We start from the raw sequence: 19,489 nt of genomic DNA, 5'->3' as shown, positions 1-19,489 counted from the left end.
AGTAAAATTAGTTTTCTGGTATGATTTAAAGTTTGAGTCTGAATACTTAAAAAAAAAAAATGTTCTAGTGATGCTTCCAGCAGGGTAACTGAGAATGCTGTTCTGATTCTCATAGAAACCAGGTGAAGACAACTTTCATGTAGCTGTGTATTTTGGTGTATTTTGTTTATGAGTGAAAATGTAGTCCATTCAAAAAACAGGGTCACCATTTTGTAGGTAATTGGATAGTAAACAGCAGAGCTCAACCCCCCTCATTGCCCTCCCTCTTCCCAGTTGTTTCTTTTCTTAGACAGGAACTCTGATTTAGCAAGATACTGTGCGATGGAGACCAAGTTTCAATGTTAATGCACAGATCTAAAGCCAAAAAGTTATCTTGCAGCACTTCAAGCTGTGCCAATTGTTAGAAGTCCAATTCTTGCAATATACAAACTGTATCTTCATGGACAAATCAAATTTGTGTAGAAGTTGGACAATATACTTAGTTTAAAAGTGGAAGTTTGTTTTATTTCTGTTTGATTGCATTTGGTCTCCGGGTTTCTTTCTGGGGATTAAATTTCCTCCTATCGTTTTTGGAATCTACTGCTTCCCGCTGGAATAAAACTGAAATAAAAAAAGTTAGGTCCAAAGCCAGGAAAGCATAAGAGTAAAGATTCCAACTAACGTTGATATCAGCACATAAATTATTTCTCTCCCAAGTGTGTGCTTTGGCCATCTGCTTCCATACCTTCAATATCAGGTATCAGGCTGTGTGCCAAGCTCTAGCCTTCAAGAAGTCAAACCTCCTAAGCGGACTATCCAGAAAGCATTTTATAGAATTTAGTTTCTGCTTTCATTCTTGGTAGGTAGAAAATTATTTACCCTGGTGACAACTGAAATGGTTTTCCAAAACCCTTTAAAAGTACTAGACTAGAATTTTCTGTGTCTTTATCTTACTGGCAAGGAAGAGGTCTGTAACATTCATTGACTCAGCATACGCTTACTGCCATGCCTCCAGTATAGCCTTGGAATGTGAAAAAAACATGTAGGAAAGAAAGTGACCTTGTTTTAATATTTCTGAAGGAAGGCACTATTAATTATAAAGCAGAATATTAATCATGTGTTGAGGGCAATTGGCTTTTGAGTTGACATTGTTTTACATTGCATAATAATTTGTATTTCGTATTTTGGTTATGTGGTCAACCAGAAATCTTCAGTCACATTTCCAGGATCAGGTGACTGCCCCCTCATGATTCCCCAAAAGAGATGTCTGCACTGGACATTTGGGGCCAAGAAGAATTTATATCAGTTGCCTGATATTAACTAGCAAATCAGTGACAAGGATTCCTTCCTTGCATCCTGTCCCCAAGTCTCTAACAGTGTAGATGACTAGGGTGTATCAGTTCTCATCCTCCTTTCATTGGGAATATTTTAGAGATACAACTGTGGACTGTGCTTGGTCAGCCAGGTATCTTTGTGAGATTGGTTTTGTTCTACAAGGACACTTGCTATATACTTGCTGCTTTCTGCCCCAGGTGCACTTTGTTCCTGACGCTGGAACTGTGGCTCAGATTGTCTACACCGATGACCAGGTTCGTCCGCCCCAGCAGGTGGTGTACACGGCAGATGGTGCCTCCTACACTTCAGTGGACGGGCCTGAGCACACACTGGTGTACATCCATCCTGTGGAAGCCGCACAGGCATGTGAAGGGTTACTGTTTCTAGTTTGTTTGTTAATTGGTTAACTCCCCACTGACTTATGTTTATTTTCTGTCCTCCCTGGGCTAGGTGCTGGTGATGCAAGATATGATTCAGATACAATCTGTGCTTTTCAGGAGCTTATAACAAACTTGGCAGAGGAAGATACGCTTTATTTAAATTAAATATAGTAGGAGGTTAGAGTGCTAGCCTCCTCTGAGTTCTTGTCCCAGCAACCGTGGACTAGCTTACCAACTTGTTACTTTTCTGAAGTATCAAGAACCAAGTCAAAAATGGCATTTAGTTCTGTATAGCTTAATCACAGATGGATCAATAAAAACATACAGATTATTTCAGTGAAAGGTGTAAGCAAAAAGTCCTATTGGCTTATTAATAATTGACTGATTTGTAGAACTATAATAGAAGCAAAGGTAAAAGCTTTGCAGTTAGAACTGCTTTCTTTTATTTTTTTCTCAGTGACTTGGCGTGTTAGTTTCCAAATACGCGACACAAACAAATATGTAAATGTCAGTTTGCATGTTAGCGCTTTAGAATGTAAAGAGCACTTTTAAATATACTAAAACAAACAAACAAACAAAAACAAGTTTCATACTTTTGTAGTGGAATCTTGGTAATAAAAATTTGCCCTCATGGAGTATTTAATCAAGGGGCTCAAATCACTCCCAAGAAGAAATGGGGCCCATCTAATTGAAAACTTCTAAATCTGTATCAATGAAAGTCACCAAGTAGTCAGATGGTACTTTTAGGATGTCTCTACTTTTAATCCCCTGACTATATTAAAACAAGTTCGGATAGTTTATGTAAAGAATGTCCTGTAGGCAACTTATTATTGTGTTACTGAATGTCTGATTTTTGATAATTTTAAAATTTATTTTATTTTAGTAATCTATGCCCAATGTGGGGCTCAAATTCGCAACCCCAAGATCAAGAGTCACATGCTCTTTTGATTTTTAATAATTTTTAAATAGCAAGTCTAAGAAATCATACAACTGACTGAAATTCCTAGATGTACCTCTGGAATCAGAACTGAACCATAGTTCTTATTCCTCTGGGTTTGCTAAAGGCTTGCGCAGAATATTTTTCTCGATTGGTGATTTTCTGTGGTACCTTGACTAAAATGATTTCAAAGATTTTCCTTCTCTAGTTAATTCTGCTGTATCATGACCCAAATTATGTGTTTCAGTAAGACCTTTTAAAAATTAGGATTTTTACTAACTTTATGCAGGAATGAATCTATGGAACATTAAATTCAGTTTATTTCCCTTCTACTTTTTTGGTAATGAGCACACATTTATATATATTTGAAAACTATCCTTGTGTATATGTTAGTCTTCTGTGTGTCTGTATGTCTCCATCCATTTTCACTTAATCCCAAGTCTACTCCTGTGGTACACAGTGTGATGTGTGAACGTATGCGCCCTTGTTCATGCCATGTCTTACATTTTTGTGACATACCTTTTTTAATTAGCTCTGACATTCAACCACGAGAGATTTTGCTTAAGGGTAAAATTGTCAAGTATGTTAGCCAGTTGAGATGGTTAACTTACATAATCTCTTTGGAACCATCTGAATGAAAGGTTTTAGCTAAAAGTAAGATTACTGTCTTTATCTTCTTTATTAATGAAGGATTATTACTAGCTATATGGAAATGAAGTCTGCCAAGAATTAGTGCTTAGCAGTAGGATAATTTTTCCTGTGTAGGCAAACTGTCTAAAGATTTATTGATAGGTTTTTTTCCTGTTGTTGTTTCTTTTGTCTAGACTCTGTTTACAGACCCAGGGCAGGTAGCTTATGTCCAACAGGATGCTACAGCTCAGCAGGTAATGAGTCGCTTTTTTGCCTTTTTATTGTTTTTCATTCCCTGGAATGCACTGCCCCCCTCCAACCCACCCCAGCCCTCTGCACCCTGCGTCCTCTGGTTGTCTACTTCTTATGTATTAAGAATGGTCTTTACTTACTTTAATGAAAACAAAGCAAAACAACACTAACACATTATAATCAGTACATACTGAAATAGTCTGGTAAAAAAAAATGATTTGTCATGGAAATTTAAAAAACAAGTATATTAATAGGATATTGGTTCAAATTCTAAAGAATAATCCTGAAGTTTTAAGTGTCTCTTTTTGGAAATTTGGAAACATTTGGGTAGTTTGTCTATTTTAAATATTGAGGAAAAAATTTCTGCTTAAATGACATACAAATTTGATAGCAATCTTCCTCATTTTAGCTTCTTGAAAAATTGAGATTTTTCATAATTTTCTTTTATTTTTAAAAATTTTTAGAAGATTTTATTTATTGATTTAGGGAAAGTGTGAGCAAACTATGGAGGTGGGGGGAGGTGGGCAGAGGAAGAGAGAGAGAGAGAGAGAGAGAAAATCTCCAGTGGACTCTGTGTGGAGCCTGACGTGGGACTTGATCTTAAATGATCCTGAGATCATGACCTGAGCCGAAATCAAGAGTTGGAGGCTTACCCGACTGAGCCACCCAGGCGCCTCCTTTTTGGTTTTCTTTTAAAAAGCGTTTTTCCTTTTATCCATGTTTCTACTATCTCCTATTTGACTTGGAGGGATTTCTTCCTTGTTTTCATCTGGGTTGTGAAAGTGATAAGATATAGAAGCTAGATGCCCCTGGTCTTACTCTAAAGGGAATATGGATCCAAATAAGTTTGATTTCCCTGCCGGCGAGTATGACTGCTATTTAGCTGTACAACTGAGCGTCATGAGTGATTATCAAGAAAATTCCCATTAGCAAGCACTTTGTGCCTTTAAATCTTTTTTGGTAGATGATTCAGATACTTTCATTTTAAAATTTGAAAAGTGGACAGTAGTTCTGTTAATACTATTTATGAAATCTAGAGAGAATTCTGAGGAGTCTTTGTCCTATAAGTTATAGTTGAATTTATTCCTGATTGATAGTAATCTGCAAGCTTGTGGCGTCTGTGAACTTGAATGAGCATTTGTCTTAATCTGTTTAGGCTGCTGTAATAGAATCCAAAACACTGGATGGCTTATGAACAATAGAAATTTATTTCTCCCAGTTCTGGAGGGGTGGGGGGCGTCGAAGATTCTGGTGAGGGCTTACTTCCTGGATCACAGGCAGCAGGCTTCTTGCTCAGGCCTCGTATGACTGAAGGGGCAAGTGAGCTCTGTGGGGTTCTTTTTTTCCTTTTTTAAAGATTATTATTATTATTATTTTTTTCTAGTTTTAAGTAGGCTCTACACCCTACATGGGGCTTCAAGTTACAACTCCAGGATCAAGAGTCACATGCTCTCCAGACTGAGGCAGCCTTGGAGTCTGGGTTTTTGTAAGGATGCTAATCCTGTTCATGAGGGCTCCGTCTTCAATACCTAATCGCCTCTCAGAGGCCCCACGTAATACTGTCACACTGAGGATTAGCTTGCTTTCTTTTCTTTTTTTAAAGACTTCATTTATTTATTTGGGAGACAGAGAAAGAGAGAGAAGGAACTGGGAGGAGAGGGAGGCACAGACTGTCCACTGTCCACTGATCAGGAAGCCTGACTGGAGGCCAGATCCCCCCATCCTGGGATTGTGACCTGAGCCAAAGCAAACTCTTAACCAACTGAGCCACCCAAGTGCCCTGAGGATTTCTTTATTTTAATTTTAATTTTATTTTAATTCTCTGTATAGTTAACATATGATGTTATATTAGTTTCTACTTTGGGGATTAGCTTTCAAAATGTAAATTTTGGGGAGAGACAGTGTATAGGAGTTGTTATTTTATTTTAATAATTTTGTAATCATTAGGTATATGCTTGAAAAAGCAAATCATGTACATTTCTGTGAATACTTACTGATTCTGTCACCAAGCGATGGATGGGTTTAATTAGTTTTGATAATTTGGTAAGAAAAAATGAAAGGAAATCCCTTTGTCTGTCTTTCATAGATGATTAGTTCATTCACTCATTTTTGGAGTAATAATTTTTTTTTCATAAAAAGTTGAAGGAATACAGAAAAAAAAAGTACATAAAATAGATCCCAAACAAATTCTGCCCAGATATATCCTCATTAAGTTAATAGCTGGGAACTATTATTCCAGACATAGAACTAAAGATAAGGATGGGGAAATGGCAGTGTGCTCCAAATGCTGTTATTAACCTAAATACTTTGAAATTTACTTGAGTAGAAGAAAGAAATTGAGATGAAAGTGAAGGAGGTTGGAGTCATCATATCCTCTAAACTGCACTCGAGATGGGTCCTGTGTTGTCCTTGGCTGTGACGACAAGGGCATCAGCACCCGGACAGTTCCTCCCACAGTCCTCTTCTTCGCTGTTGTGTTGTTAGGTGCATTATTATTGTGACTGATAAATTCATGTCCTGTTCAGTAACCACAGTTGTTTAGAGTTTTGCTCCATTCTCTGCTGGCATTTAATTTGTAGAAATGTTGAGTCTAATTTATTTTCCTCATTTCTTTTCTCCTTTTCTCCGCCTGCTTGGTACTTTCTTTTTTTTTTTTTTATTTTTTATATTTTATTTATTTATCAGAGAGAGAGAGGGGGAGAGAGCGAGCACAGGCAGACAGAATGGCAGGCAGAGGGAGAAGCAGGCTCCCTGCTGAGCAAGGAGCCCGATGTGGGACTCGATCCCAGGGCATTGGGATCATGACCTGAGCCAAAGGCAGCTGCTTAACCAACTGAGCCACCCAGGCGTCCCTGGTACTTTCTTTATTGTTGAAGTTTTTCTTCAAAGTCTAATGATTTTGCCTGCATATGAATCAGAATTTCCTAGGACAGTATGTGTCCTTCAAATGTATAGGTTAAGACTTTATTTCAGCGAAGTTTTCATCTGTCAGACCTTTGAAAATCTTTTCAGTTTCATTTGGTATGTTCACTTTTCAGGAACATCAGTTCCAAGTATATTGACTCTTGGCATTCCATACCTAACCTATTCTTGATAATCATTTCTTTTTTTAAAGATTCATTTGTTTTAGAGAGAGAGAGAGAGAGAGAGAGAGAGCGAGTGCTGGCAAATGCACGAGCAGGGTGAGGGGCAAAGAGAGAGGGAGAGAGAGCATCTCAAGCAGACTCCCCTCTGAGGCCCGAGCCTGATGAGGAGCTCCATCCCAGGACGCTGGGATCATGACCTGGGCCGAGGGCAGATGCTTAACAGACTGAGCCACACAGGTACCCCTATAATCATTTAAAAAAATATTTTATTTTTCTTTCTTCATTTAAATATTTTATTTATTTATTTGTCAGAGAGAGAGAGAGAGAGAACAAGCAGGGGGAGAGGCAGGCAGAGGGAGAAGCAGGTTTCCGGCTGAGCAAGGAGCCAGATGCAGAATTTGATCCCAGGATGGTGGGATCATAACCTGAACCGAAGGCAGGCACTTACCTAACTGAGCCACCCAGGCGTCCCCCCAACAGTCATTTTTATAGCTATTCTTTTTCATGTTATTTATGTAGTTTCCTTTATGTTCACCATATTTCTTGCTGTGTTTTTCACTTTTTAGAAATGGAAATACTTACCATTTCCTTTCTTCGTGGCTTCTCTTGTTCAACATGATGCTGGCTAGGGGAGACCTCTTCCCGTTGTTGGGTGTAGCTGTGGGGTTTTGTTTCCTTCTAGTGTTACTGAAATCTAGTATTGAGTTTTATGAATGTACCACAATATACATTCAAGACTGTGATCTTTTCTCCACTTTGTTCTTTGAGAGTTTCTTGGCCCATTGCTTTTCCATAAATATGTTAGAATCAACCTGGAAGTTTCCATGAACGTCCTACAGGATTTCCATTGGAATTTCACTGTATATATGAGTCAGTTTGTGAAGAACTGTTTATAATTTTGAGACCTCCATTCTGTGAACATGATATACCATACATTTAAAATAAAAGTTAAAAAATTGTCTTCAGGTAGAGTCTTACAACATCTTTCTTTTTTTTTATTTTTTTTTTAAGATTTTATTTATTTATTTGACAGAGAGAGATCACAAGTAGGCATAGAGGCAGGCAGAGAGAGAGAGAGGGGGAAGCAGGCTCCCTGCTGAGCAGAGAGCCTGATGCGGGACTCGATCCCAGGACCCTGAGATCATGACCTGAGCCGAAGGCAGCGGCTTAACCCACTGAGCCACCCAGGCGCCCCTTACAACATCTTTCAATAGATTTATTCCTAGATATTTGGTGTGTTTTGATGGTATTATAAATGGTATACTTTTTAAAAATTTTCATCTTCTAACTTTTATTTTGGATTTTCTTGATAATTAGTCATGTTGTCTGTGAATACTGACAATTTTCTTTGTTTTCAATCCTTCCCAAACCTTATATCTTCTAATTTTACGTCTTTTTTTGTTCCCTCTTTGGTCTTATGGCTGGGATCTCTAATACATTGTTAGACAGAAGTGGTGCTAGTAGGTTTCTTTTTTTTCCCTTCCTGCTCTTAGAGGATTTTCACTTTTTTTTTTTTTTGAGGATTTTCACTGTTAAGAATGATTTGCATGATGCGCAATATAGGATTTTTATAAAAAGAATACCCTTAATCAGCTGAAGAAAGTTCTCTTTATTATTACTTTTTTTTTTTTAAGATTTTATTTATTTATTTGACAGGGATCACAAGTAGGCAGAGAGACAGGCACAGAGAGAGGAGGAAGCAGGTTACCTGCGGACCCTGGGATCATGACCTGAGCCAAAGGCAGACACTTAACCCACTGAGCCACCCAGGCACCCCTGGATTTTTTTGATAATTAGTCATGTTGTCTGTGAATACTGACAATACTCTTTGTTTTCAACCCTTCCCAAACCTTATATCTTTTAATTTTTTGTTCCCTCTTTTGTCTCATGGCTGGGATCTCTAATACATTGTTGGACAGAAGTGGTGCCAGTAGGTTTCTTTTTTTTTCCTTCCTGCTCTCAGAGGATTTTCACTTTTTTTTTAAAGATTTTATTTATTTATTTGACAGACAGAGATCACAAGTAGGCAGAGAGGCAGGCAGAGAGAGAGGAGGAAGCAGGCTCCCCGCTGAGCAGAGAGCCCCATGTGATGCGGGACTCAATCCCAGAACCCTGAGATCATGTGGAAGGCAGAGGCTTAACCCATTGAACCACCCAGGCGCCCCAAGGATATTCACTATTAAGAATGATGTGCAATATAGGATTTTTATAAAAAGAATACCCTTAATCAGCTGAAGAAAGTACTCTTTATTTCTACTTTTTTTTTTAAAAAAAGACTTTATTTGTTTATTTGACAGACAGAGATGATAAATAGGCAGAGAGGCAGGCAGAGAGAAGGGGAAGCGGGCTCCCTGCTGAGCAGAGATTCCCGATGCAGGGCTCCATCCCAGGACCCTGGGATCATGACTGGAGCCAAAGGCAGAAGCTTTAACCCACTGAGCCACTGAGGCGCCCCATGTCTACTTTTTAATGACTGTTGATTATTAATGATATTGATTATTATTCATGCATATTGAGTTTTGTCAAATGTTTTTTCTGAATCTGTTAAGCTTTTTTCCCCTTTTCTGTTAATATGGTGAATTATAGTCATTGATATTTATAAATTAAGTCAGCCATGCACTGGGATAAGTGCTGCTTGCTACTTTTCATATGTGTCTGAATTTGGATTTGATGTGCTAATACTGTGTTTAGGGTTTTGCATATTTATTCAGTAATCCATTGCATTTTCAGCCAGAGTATTAGATTTCTTTTCTTTTCTTTTTTTAATTTTTTTTCTCTTAGAGTAGCTTCCAAATATCAAATCAAATATATTGTATACCAGAACTAATATAACATGTCAATTATATCTCATAAAACAAAAACAAACAAAACAAAGGTAGCTTTCATCTGATTGATTTTTTTCTTTTAATGGCATCCTGAAAAGCTATACTATCATCATTGACTGTCTAGTATTCTATTTTAAGAGCTTACTATTGTTTATATTCTGTTTATTGTTTTACATGTATGTTACTTTTTTTTTCTGCTACTATATAGAACATTGCCATAGATGTCGTATCAGCTTATTTCCTTAGAATAAATCCCCAAGAAGAAATGATGGAGACTAGAGGTATTCATATTTAAAATTATTTAAGAACCAAGATTTTTTATGAAAGTGAAAAAAGATACAAATGTAAAAATCAGGGCACCTGGGTGGCTCAGTCATTAAGTGTCTGTCTTCTGCTCTGGTTATGATCCTAGGGTTCTGGGATCTAGCCCCGCATCTGGCTCCTGGCTCAGTAGGAAGCCTGTCTCTCCCTCTCCCACTTCCCCCGGCTTGTGTTCCCTCTCCAGCTGTCTCTCTCTCTCTCTGTCAAATAAATAAATAAAATCTTAACACCCCCAACACATGTACAAAAACAAGTGTAAAAATCAAACAAGTTAAATAAAAATCCAGAATCTTAAAACTGAATTAGAATATTAGCATGAATTCATAATATATTTTCTCTTAAAACATATATTTTCTAGTTTGGGCCTCTAAAAATGTTTAGCCAGAGTCATCAATGCAGTAGCAGTGTGCCAGTGTGGTCTCCAACACATTTTTCCAGTAAAAGAGATCAGGGCTTCTTACGGAAATGGCAGATTCTAGTTCTGGGGCAGGAAGTGTGCAAGATGTGCCTGAAATGTCATGTCTTATCAGAATGCGAGGAAGTTAGTGAAAATTTCTGGGGTCCTATGGAAAGAACTCATGATCTGGCTTGAAAGGGCCAAAATGAGGCATTTGACCTGTAAAAACAGGAAAATATCTACAATATATTGAAATGCATTAAATATATTTAAAATTCATAAATTTATACTAATATTAAGAGAAATAACTCCATCTATCTTTGAGGATGCTGAGGTACCACCACATTATTAAAAAAACTGGTAAATGATGGGAAGGAATCCAGCCTTTCTCTCTGAGTGTTACTTAGGTAAACAATTACTTAATGAGGGAAATTTCTTTATAGAAGCATTCCAGCTAATAAATAAAGAGGAGATGACTGGCTTGGAAAATCGCCATTTTTCATTTCTTAATGAAATGGGGATCTAGGCAATGATCATCAACTACAGCCTAAAACCATAGGAAAAAGCTGATGAGGCACTTTATAATGGATGGATCAGCCCAACCCTTGGGACGTTGTTAATATCACTAAGAAGAGAGAGCCATTCATTATACGCCTCCTGGTGTTGTGGACCTCCTTTTGCATTTTTATCACATATGAAGTATTCCTCCCAAAAAACTGAACCTGAATCCGATTGAGTCTCCAGATTCCACTTCCAGCTTGCAGGAAGCCCAGTAGACAGAATGGAACAAATAAGAGACCCACAAGGATGCAATCAGCTAAGTCTGACTGTGGGGCAAATGGCTTATTTCTTCCACATGTAAATTGTGAAGGAAAAGAAGGGGAATGGGAATTTATAGATTCAAGGAGACTTCACAGACATATCAGATGCAGTATGTGAACCTTGTTTAGGTCCTGATTTCAGCAAACTAACTGTTAAAAACAGCAGTATGAGACAGTTGGGGGAAATTCTAACATCTACTAGATATTTGATGATATTAAGGAATGACTTTTTTTTAGATATGGTAATACATAAAATATGTAAGTTCTTTTCCTTTCAAGATGTCTACTAAGCCATTTACAGATGAAAATATAGTTTGGAGGTTTGTTTCAAAACTATCTAGTGAGGGGGGACGTGGGTGGGAGAATAGTTGACATAAGGTTAGCCAAGAGTTGATAATTGTCGAAGCCGAGCGATGCGTGAAATTTATTGGTGCTAGTCTCTGGGGTTGACACATGTTTGACATTTGTTATTGTAAATGGGAAAGTTATTTTCATCAGACTTTCTAAATGGCTTTCAGATGTTGGAAAAATTTACATTCCCACCAACATTACATGAGAATACCTGCTTCCACTCACCCTTGCCACACTAAATATTTGCATTCTTTTAAAACTTTGCCAATCTGATAGGCATTTTGTTGTTTTAATATTAAGGCATGGTTTTAATTAGAACTTTTGCTGCCACTGGCACCTCAAAGAGCCCTTCATCTTCTTTAATCTCCAGAAACAGTCTGCTCGTTTCACATTTTGTAGTCAGATAGCTCTGTGAACCCTGGCATTACAAGGGAGTGTAACTGTTGGCTTCATACCTTGCCGTACTGCTGTTTCCTTTCAGCCAGCACGGTTTTTATTTCTGGCTGCAATAAATACCTCCGAGATTGTCAGTTTATTCTGTGACCTGGAAAAATTCTGGGTAGAAAGTTAGAGTGAGAGTTCAACACAGTTGATGGGTACCACCCCCCACCCCGCCACTCTCTCCTTGCCCTTCCCTTCCCCCCCACCTTGGCTACAAGTTTCCTATCTTCAACTGTTTACAGTGGTAGCAAAATTCACTTGAAGCCTTTTTCATATATGCCTTCCCTTGTCCTTAAGAAAGGTACTGGCAGTCTCTAGACCTAGAAGCACAGTCTCCCCTTTGTTTGTGAAAGTGAACATGTGTGACTCCCCACACACTGAGAAGGAAATATGCTACACTGGTAATTGGTCTCAGTAGGAATCCAGAAGCATTCTGTTGTGTTTGCTGCTGTCCAATGTAGTTTCATATTCCACTTCTCAGATAAATTGTATCCTGAAATGCATTATGTAATTTCAGAAATAATTACAGAGAATGGTATTAAGTGGGAAGGAGAAAGTATGCCGTAAGTTTAACAAATTTGTTCTCCCTTTTACCGTGTTTTATTGTGCATGACAAAGTGCACAGGATTAAGGTTCTTGTTGCTTCTTCCCTTCCTCTAAGTGAAAATTGGCACACATAGCTCACCTCTTTCCCGTGGGGCTGATGCCTCAGGGGCAGGTGTGGTCACCTTGTTGCTCTGGTATTCAAGGCGTGTGTGAAGTTTACTCCTCCCTGTTCCCTCTTCCACCAGAACAGACTTAACTCCACAGGGGCCGCTGTGATGTAGAGGAAAAGGCAGGGCAGAGTCAGAATTTGAATTCATCTCTGTCACTTAGAAGCAGTGTGGTAATCTTGCCTGGCCTCAAAGAAATTTAAATCCAGGCCTTGCTCTCCAGAAATGTCAGTTGAATTGGAATTATTCATTAAACAAATGCACGAGGCTTGCCTACTGTGTGTTAATAAGGTCTGAGCTACCTAGAAGTACACAGCGGGCGACCTAGTCGTGATTATCATGAGCCCCTTTGTCCCTTTCTAACCGCAGCTCACATGATTCTGGTCTACACGCAACCTGTGTTTCGGCATCAGTTCTTGAACATAATGCTGAAGTGTTCGAGCCTTGTCTTTGCGACAGCCTTTAAGAGAGTTCCAGCCTGGGTGTGTGGGGGGGAGGTTGTTGGTAGTGTTTTCATGTCAGCTTTCTCAGCAGTGGTGAGAAGCCAGCAGTAACCCTGTCTACCTGCAGTGTTTCTAGCAGCATCTGTCGGAGAAAAAAAAATACATCACAACTTCCCTGGAATGACTCTGGATTCCTGAATTCCTTCTTTCTGGTCGGCTCTGCAGAGGGATAACAAATGTGTATGGAGTCCAGGTTGATATATATGCTTTAGTTTGTTTATGGTGTGGTGACATTCATCACCAACGCTGGCCTGAAATTTAAGTGGCTTAGAATTGAGGGGTGAGAATGGAACGGTGCTCTGAGACAGCAGGATAGCTTGGCAGCAGGATCAGGTGGGAGTTCGGGGGCGGGGGGTGCGATGGCACCCGCGGTTTCATTGCCAGAAGTCTCCTGCTCTTTCTGTTTTTATTGACATTGAAGCATCTCCCAGAACTGTGTCCTCGTATATAAAGCCTCTAAAGGCCCCGAGCCAGAGACGGAGTGTCACATACAAGTCTGGCTCCTGGGTGAAATGGATGTGTGTTTAAACATGTGTGCTTTGTTTCGAGGTAATTGGTTCTAGCCGCTCCTAGAGCCCGAGTGTTTCCGATGCCTGGCGGGGGTCCTCAGCTGCTGGGCAGGTGGGATTCTGTAAACACACACAATGCTCTTTCTTCATGGAGTTGAAGAAGCTCTCAGAAGCACAACTGAAAAAGGATTTTTTTGTGAATATAGTAGAGTTCCTTTATACGCCTGAAAGGATTGATGTCATTTCCTAAAGGTCCAAATGTATTTCTAGAATGAATCTCCATCGAATCTCTGTGACATGCTCAGCCATCTTGTAAGCTTGTGGAGGACATATGTGGTATCTTGGTCCTTCAAGGACTTATGATAATAATCATCGATTCTTAACTAACATTACACACTTCCTAAATGCCAGATACTCTACTACTGACCTCACGTACGTACTGTATCATTTATTCTTCAGAGTAGCAGATACTGTATGCATTGCTATGTCCATTTTGCAGATAAAGAAACTGAGGTTCAGAGCTTCAGAAACTGAGGTTCCCCTCGCTCCTACCCAAGTGGTAGAGCCAGGATTTTGAATCAAGTTTGTGTGGCTCCAAAGCCCATGGTCTACTTCCCTGAGGTGCCATTGGAGAGGCAAGAAGGGCTCACAGGAAAATCCATACTAATTGAAATCTAGATGGTGATTGGCAATGGGTACAAAGGTATGAGGGCCAGCTAATATGTGATATGTCGGAATCAAGATGCTTAAAGATCTTGGCAGATTGGAAGAACAGAAAAAGTGATAAATTGAAATACACTGCTGATAAATGCAAAACTCCCCCCTGCCACACCCGCACACATTTAAGTAAAAAATCAGCTATTTAAGTCATGAGGAGGAGTAAAATGGCTTAATAGCATGGTGTGAGAGGGAAAGTACTCAGGGATTTTAGTAATTTGCCAGTTCAAACTGGGTCAGCAGTAGAACAATGGCTGTCATAAATGCTAATGTAATCTGAAGCCATATTCATCAAGAAATGTGGAATCCATTAAGGAATGAATGAAGACAACAGGATGATGAGGGATCTGGCAATTGGGCCATGTGAACATGATTGAATGAATTAGGGGTTTTGGTCTTGAACTATTTGAAGACCTTCGTGTCTCCACGGATTCTGTCTACCTAGAAGGGGAAGGTGTAGGTCCCGCCCACTGATGCACATGGGGAGACCTTGGCCCCGCAGAACTGCCCCTGAATCATCCCAAATGATTCGGGCTGTCCGGTGAGGTGATGAAATGTTGGAGCAGAGGCTGAATGATGTTGTGGATCGGGATTCCGGACTCCAGATGCTGCAGGGGTCAGAGCAGAGAAGCGTTGGGAGGCTTGGAGTGGTCAGGGATGGTTTGTGGAGAAACTGGACCACCACCGGGTTTGGAAGATTGGAAAGGGAAGAACATTCTAGGAGAGGACGACAACATAGGAGAAGATAAAGAAAAATGGAGTAGGCATTTAAAAAACTTGATTTATTCATTGAACAGGAAAGGGACATGGCTGGAGTATGATTTATGGTGCTAATTAGGCAGGAGAAAGAAGATTAAATAAATTAATCTGGGGTCCCATGGAACCCCAAGACACTTATTCGGGCAGGGAGCTTTTTAAGGTGCCATTTATTTTTTTGCTAGTATATTTGGTAAGGTAGTAGTAACCCAGTACATACCCCACACCTTCTCTTATTCCTAAAAGACTAACTTTAGCCTGAAACAAATAAACATCTCTTTCATTTACTTAGAAACTTCAGCCTCTCTGAAGTCTGTAAAAGGAGGCTGTTAACCACTAAATTTTACAGCTGGGTATTGTACCATGTGTTTAGTTTTAAAAGTGAAGTGGTTGGGGGCGCCTGGGTGTCTCAGTGGGTTAAGCCGCTGCCTTCGGCTCAGGTTATGATGTCGGGGTCCTGGGATCAAGTCCCACATCTGGCTCTCTGCTCAGCAGGGAGCCTGCTTCTCTCTCTCTCTCTCTCTCTCTCTCTCTACCTGCCTCTCTGCCTACTTGTGATCTCTCTCTGTCAAATAAATAAATAAAATCTTAAAAAAAAAATTAAAAAAAAAAAAAGTGAAGTGGTTGAAGATAGATCAGATCATCACATACACAGTGTCGTGGTTACCCTGAAAAGGCAGGAGGGACCCCACCCGACTTAAAATTAGGTTCAGATGTTGAGACACAATACCACACATGCACCGAGAGGGTGTGGAAAGGTTTTAGAAGCCTCAGGGGAGACAGGGCACACACCAAAGAAGGGAGCACCCAGGCTGTCCCTATCAGCTTTCCCAGAGGTAAGGCAAAAATGAAGGCAGATCCGTTGCCACCTAGAGAAGGAAATAATGTCTTCTTCAAGGTCTTGAAGGGAGCTGATGTGAAGACTCTCTTCCAACCTTGGGCGTGTGTGCATGTGTGTGTGTGTGTATGTGTGCACACCAGCTAACTGAAAGCAAACATATGCTAACTTTATGGTTACTGTTTGTCCAGGCCTCATTACCGGTGCATAACCAGGTGTTACCTTCCATTGAGGGTGTGGATGGTTCAGACCCTTTGGCAACTCTGCAGAACCCTATGGGCAGACTGGAGGCCAAAGAGGAAGAAGACGAGGATGAGGATGAAGATACGGAGGAAGATGAGGAGGAAGATGGTGAAGACACGGACCTGGATGATTGGGAACCAGATCCCCCGAGGCCCTTTGACCCGCATGACTTATGTAAGTGTGAGCTGTTCCTGGGGCGGGGGTGTGAGCACAGGAACAGGGTCAGCATCGGCTGGGGGCTTCCTGTGTGCAGAAGCTGTGCTCCTTGTTCTGCACGCACCATCTTGCTGGGTCCTCACAACAGCCTGGGAGGGAGGCACCGATGCTTTCGGGAGGGTTCTGATTTGACTGATGAATGAACCGAGGGTTGGAAGAGGCTGAGCTGCCTGCTTTGCTTCACACACACTCACAACAGGGGTGAGTGGTGGCTCAGCCACGGAGCCTGTGTCTGACACCAGCCCTGAGCCAGTGTGGTAAGTTTGTCTGGTCCTCAGATATTCCTGGAATGTTCTCGAATATCCCTGGAATGTTCTGCTGTTTCAGCTTTAACAAGTTGGCTCTGCTGCCTCACCTCTCCACAGTAACCTTTTAAACAGGCCTATTATGTTACACGCGCCTGTGGTTTACATTTTCTACATTGTTTAATGCTTTCCAGAGTCTTAGGATGGGGTTGGTAGTGCTCAGTTGTTGTGAGTCAGGGTTCAAACGCAGGTGGTCTGGCTCCCGTGTGCTGCTGATTAGCCACAACACTTACTGCCTCTCTGTACTGCTTGGGGAGAGGGTGGGAGGGTTCCTGCTTCCACCTGCCAAATTATTGTTTCTTTCCATCCATTTTCATGCTTATATGGCAAAGTTCTTATCTCATTTATTTGAATTACTGACGCTGTTTGGAGCTTCGCAGTTTCCCCATATCTCCGGGGACGTTCTATATATATGGTGATGGTGAAGCCTCTTTGCATGGGGCCAGCACTCACCTCCGTATCTGATAGGGAACTTTCTCGTTTTATTTTTTTCCTTGAATTCATGAGTTTTCAAGGCAACTCCTTAGTCAAATACCTATACATTGACTTTATCTTTACATTATTGGAGAGTTGTAGAAATTGGAAGTACCTATTTCCTAAGCCAGGTCCTCACCCAGCTGGGTAAAATGCAGTTGGCTAATTAAGTGTGTGAAAGGTCATGCGTATGATGCCTCTGGGGTTCAGGCACTTCTCTCTGTTTTGTGACCATTTCCACCTAGTTCTGGTGGTTAGTTTACAGATGGGTGCCCCTGGGAAAGAGGGAGTGAGTGTGGGTGCTAAGTGCTCAGTGATTGCTCTGAGAAGGAGCTGAAAATGAGCCCTGTCTGGGCGAGGCTAAGTGTGTCACTCAAGACAATGAAGGACAGAATGCTAAATTCGTTCATTTTAGCATTACCTTCACACGAGATGCACTGAAGTCTCAAACCTCTGTTTGAGTTAGACATGCCTAGACAATGAGGCTTCAATGACTCTCTTTGAAGAAACTGATTAAATGGTATTGTTAGGGTTTTTTAAAAATAGCTTTACTGAGATATAATTTACATACTCTAAAATTCAACTCTCTGTCTTATCAGATTTTTCAGCATTTATCCTAATAGCTCTTCTTTTTTCTTTTCAGATCTGTTATAATTGATTTGTAAATGTACTGAGCTACTATTTGACTTAATCTTCAGCAGAGAAATAAGTCACTGCCTGTGTATTATTTTTGGCAGGCACAAGCTAATTCTGCCCGAGTTTAGAGGAGCAGGACAGGATTTTTTTTTTTTAAGATTTTATTTATTTATTTGTCAGAGCGATAGAGAGAGAGCGAGCAAGCGAGCGCACAAGCAGTCAGAGTGGCAGGCAGAGGCAGAGGGAGAAGCGGACTGCGCGCTGCGCAAGGAGCCTCATGCAGGACTTGATCCCAGGACCCTGGGAGCTTGACCTGAGCTGAAGGCAGACACTTAACCAACTTAGCCACCCACGCATTCCCCCCCCCTTTTTTTTTTTAAAGATTTTATTTATTTATTTGACAGAGAGAGATCACAAGTAGGCAGAGAGGCAGGTGGAGAGGGGGAAGTAGGCTCCCTGCTGAGCAGAGAGCCCGATGTGGGGCTCATTCCCAGGACCCTGAGATCATGACCTGAGCAGAAAGCAGAGGCTTAACCCACTGTGCCACCCAGGTGATCCCCACCCTTTTCTTTAAATAAAGATTTTATTTATTTATTTGACAGGGAGAGCAGCAGACAGAGGGAGAGGGAGAAGCATGCTCCCCAGTGAGCAAGGACCCTGATGCGGGACTCGATCTCAGGACCCTGGAATCAGGGCCTAAGCTGAAGGCAGACTGACTGAGCCACTCAAGCACCTCACAGGACAGGATTTTATTGGTCTATGAAAGCTAGCAGAATTACAACTGAATGAGTAGTGTAATTGTAGGAATTAATTGAATTTTGGAGTTTGGGGATTTTTTAGGTTAGAACTTTGTCCCTGAGATCAAGTGACGCTGAGGAATTTGACTTTAAGATTTTCTCTCTCTTGCAGGGTGTGAGGAGTGTAATAATGCACATTCCTCAGTGTGCCCGAAGCACGGCCCCTTGCATCCCATCCCTAACCGGCCTGTTCTCACCAGAGCCAGAGCAAGCCTCCCCCTGGTCCTCTACATTGACAGGTTCCTCGGAGGAGTGTTCTCCAAAAGGCGCATCCCCAAGCGCACCCAGTTTGGCCCTGTGGAGGGTCCCCTCGTCAGGGAGTCTGAGCTGAAAGACTGTTACATTCATCTGAAGGTAATTTATGCTTTATTGTATGGTTCACTCTTGTTCTTAGTAACTTTTAAAAGAGCACGTGTTTTCCTATGGGTTCTCTTAATTCAATTCTATAACCATTGTTTGCTAGTATTTTTCTTTCTTTGCTTTGTTCTATTTTTTTATTTTTGTTTTTTCTGTTTAATTTGTTTTGAATGGAAACATTCTCTCTCTCACCAATAAGTTGGAGGTCGCAGTCTTAGTCCCCTAAGGCATTCTGTGAGTCATTCTGAGAGGTGGTGTTCTTAGGGGCTGTGTTAGTCTGCTAGAGCTGCTGTAATAAATACCATAGACTGGGAGAGCTTAAAGAACAGAAATTTATTTTCTCACAGCGCCGGAGGCTGGAAGGCCAACATCCAGGTGTCAGCAGGGTTGGTTTCCCCTGAGGCTTCTCTCCTCAGCTTGTCCACGGCCTCCTCTCTGTGTCCTCATGCCTTTACTCTGTGTGTGCAGGTGTCCCTGGTGTCTCTCCCTGTGTCCTGATCTCTTTTACTTGTAAGGACACCAGTCAAACTGGGTTGGGACCCACACTAATGACTTAATCACCTCTTTTAACTTAGTTCATGCTTTAAAAGCCTCATTTCCAAATGTGGTCACATACTGAGGGGTTAGGACTTTAACATATGAATTTGGTGAGGGCACAATTCAGTCCGTA

At 40.8% G+C, this 19,489-nt stretch overlaps 1 protein-coding gene across 5 annotated transcripts in view; it reads left to right on the top strand.

Moving 5' to 3' along the window:
- The window catches only part of PRDM10 (PR/SET domain 10), a 98,839-nt gene that overhangs the window by 36,163 nt on the left and 43,187 nt on the right, over positions 1–19,489 (top strand). For 3 of the 5 annotated variants that reach the window (XM_082683363.1, XM_082683367.1, XM_082683364.1), the window contains 4 exons: positions 1,512–1,676; positions 3,456–3,515; positions 15,983–16,208; positions 18,575–18,816. In XM_082683363.1, coding sequence (XP_082539489.1) covers positions 1,512–1,676; positions 3,456–3,515; positions 15,983–16,208; positions 18,575–18,816 — 693 coding nt within the window. The remainder of the gene's footprint in view (positions 1–1,511; positions 1,677–3,455; positions 3,516–15,982; positions 16,209–18,574; positions 18,817–19,489) is intronic. The other 2 variants (XM_082683365.1, XM_082683366.1) reach the window with 1 other exon arrangement.

This window comes from Mustela nivalis (assembly GCF_964662115.1).
Source record: "Mustela nivalis genome assembly, chromosome: 9".
In the NCBI taxonomy this organism is placed as follows: Eukaryota; Metazoa; Chordata; class Mammalia; order Carnivora; family Mustelidae; genus Mustela; species Mustela nivalis.
This window is presented reverse-complemented; position numbering and strand designations above follow the sequence as displayed.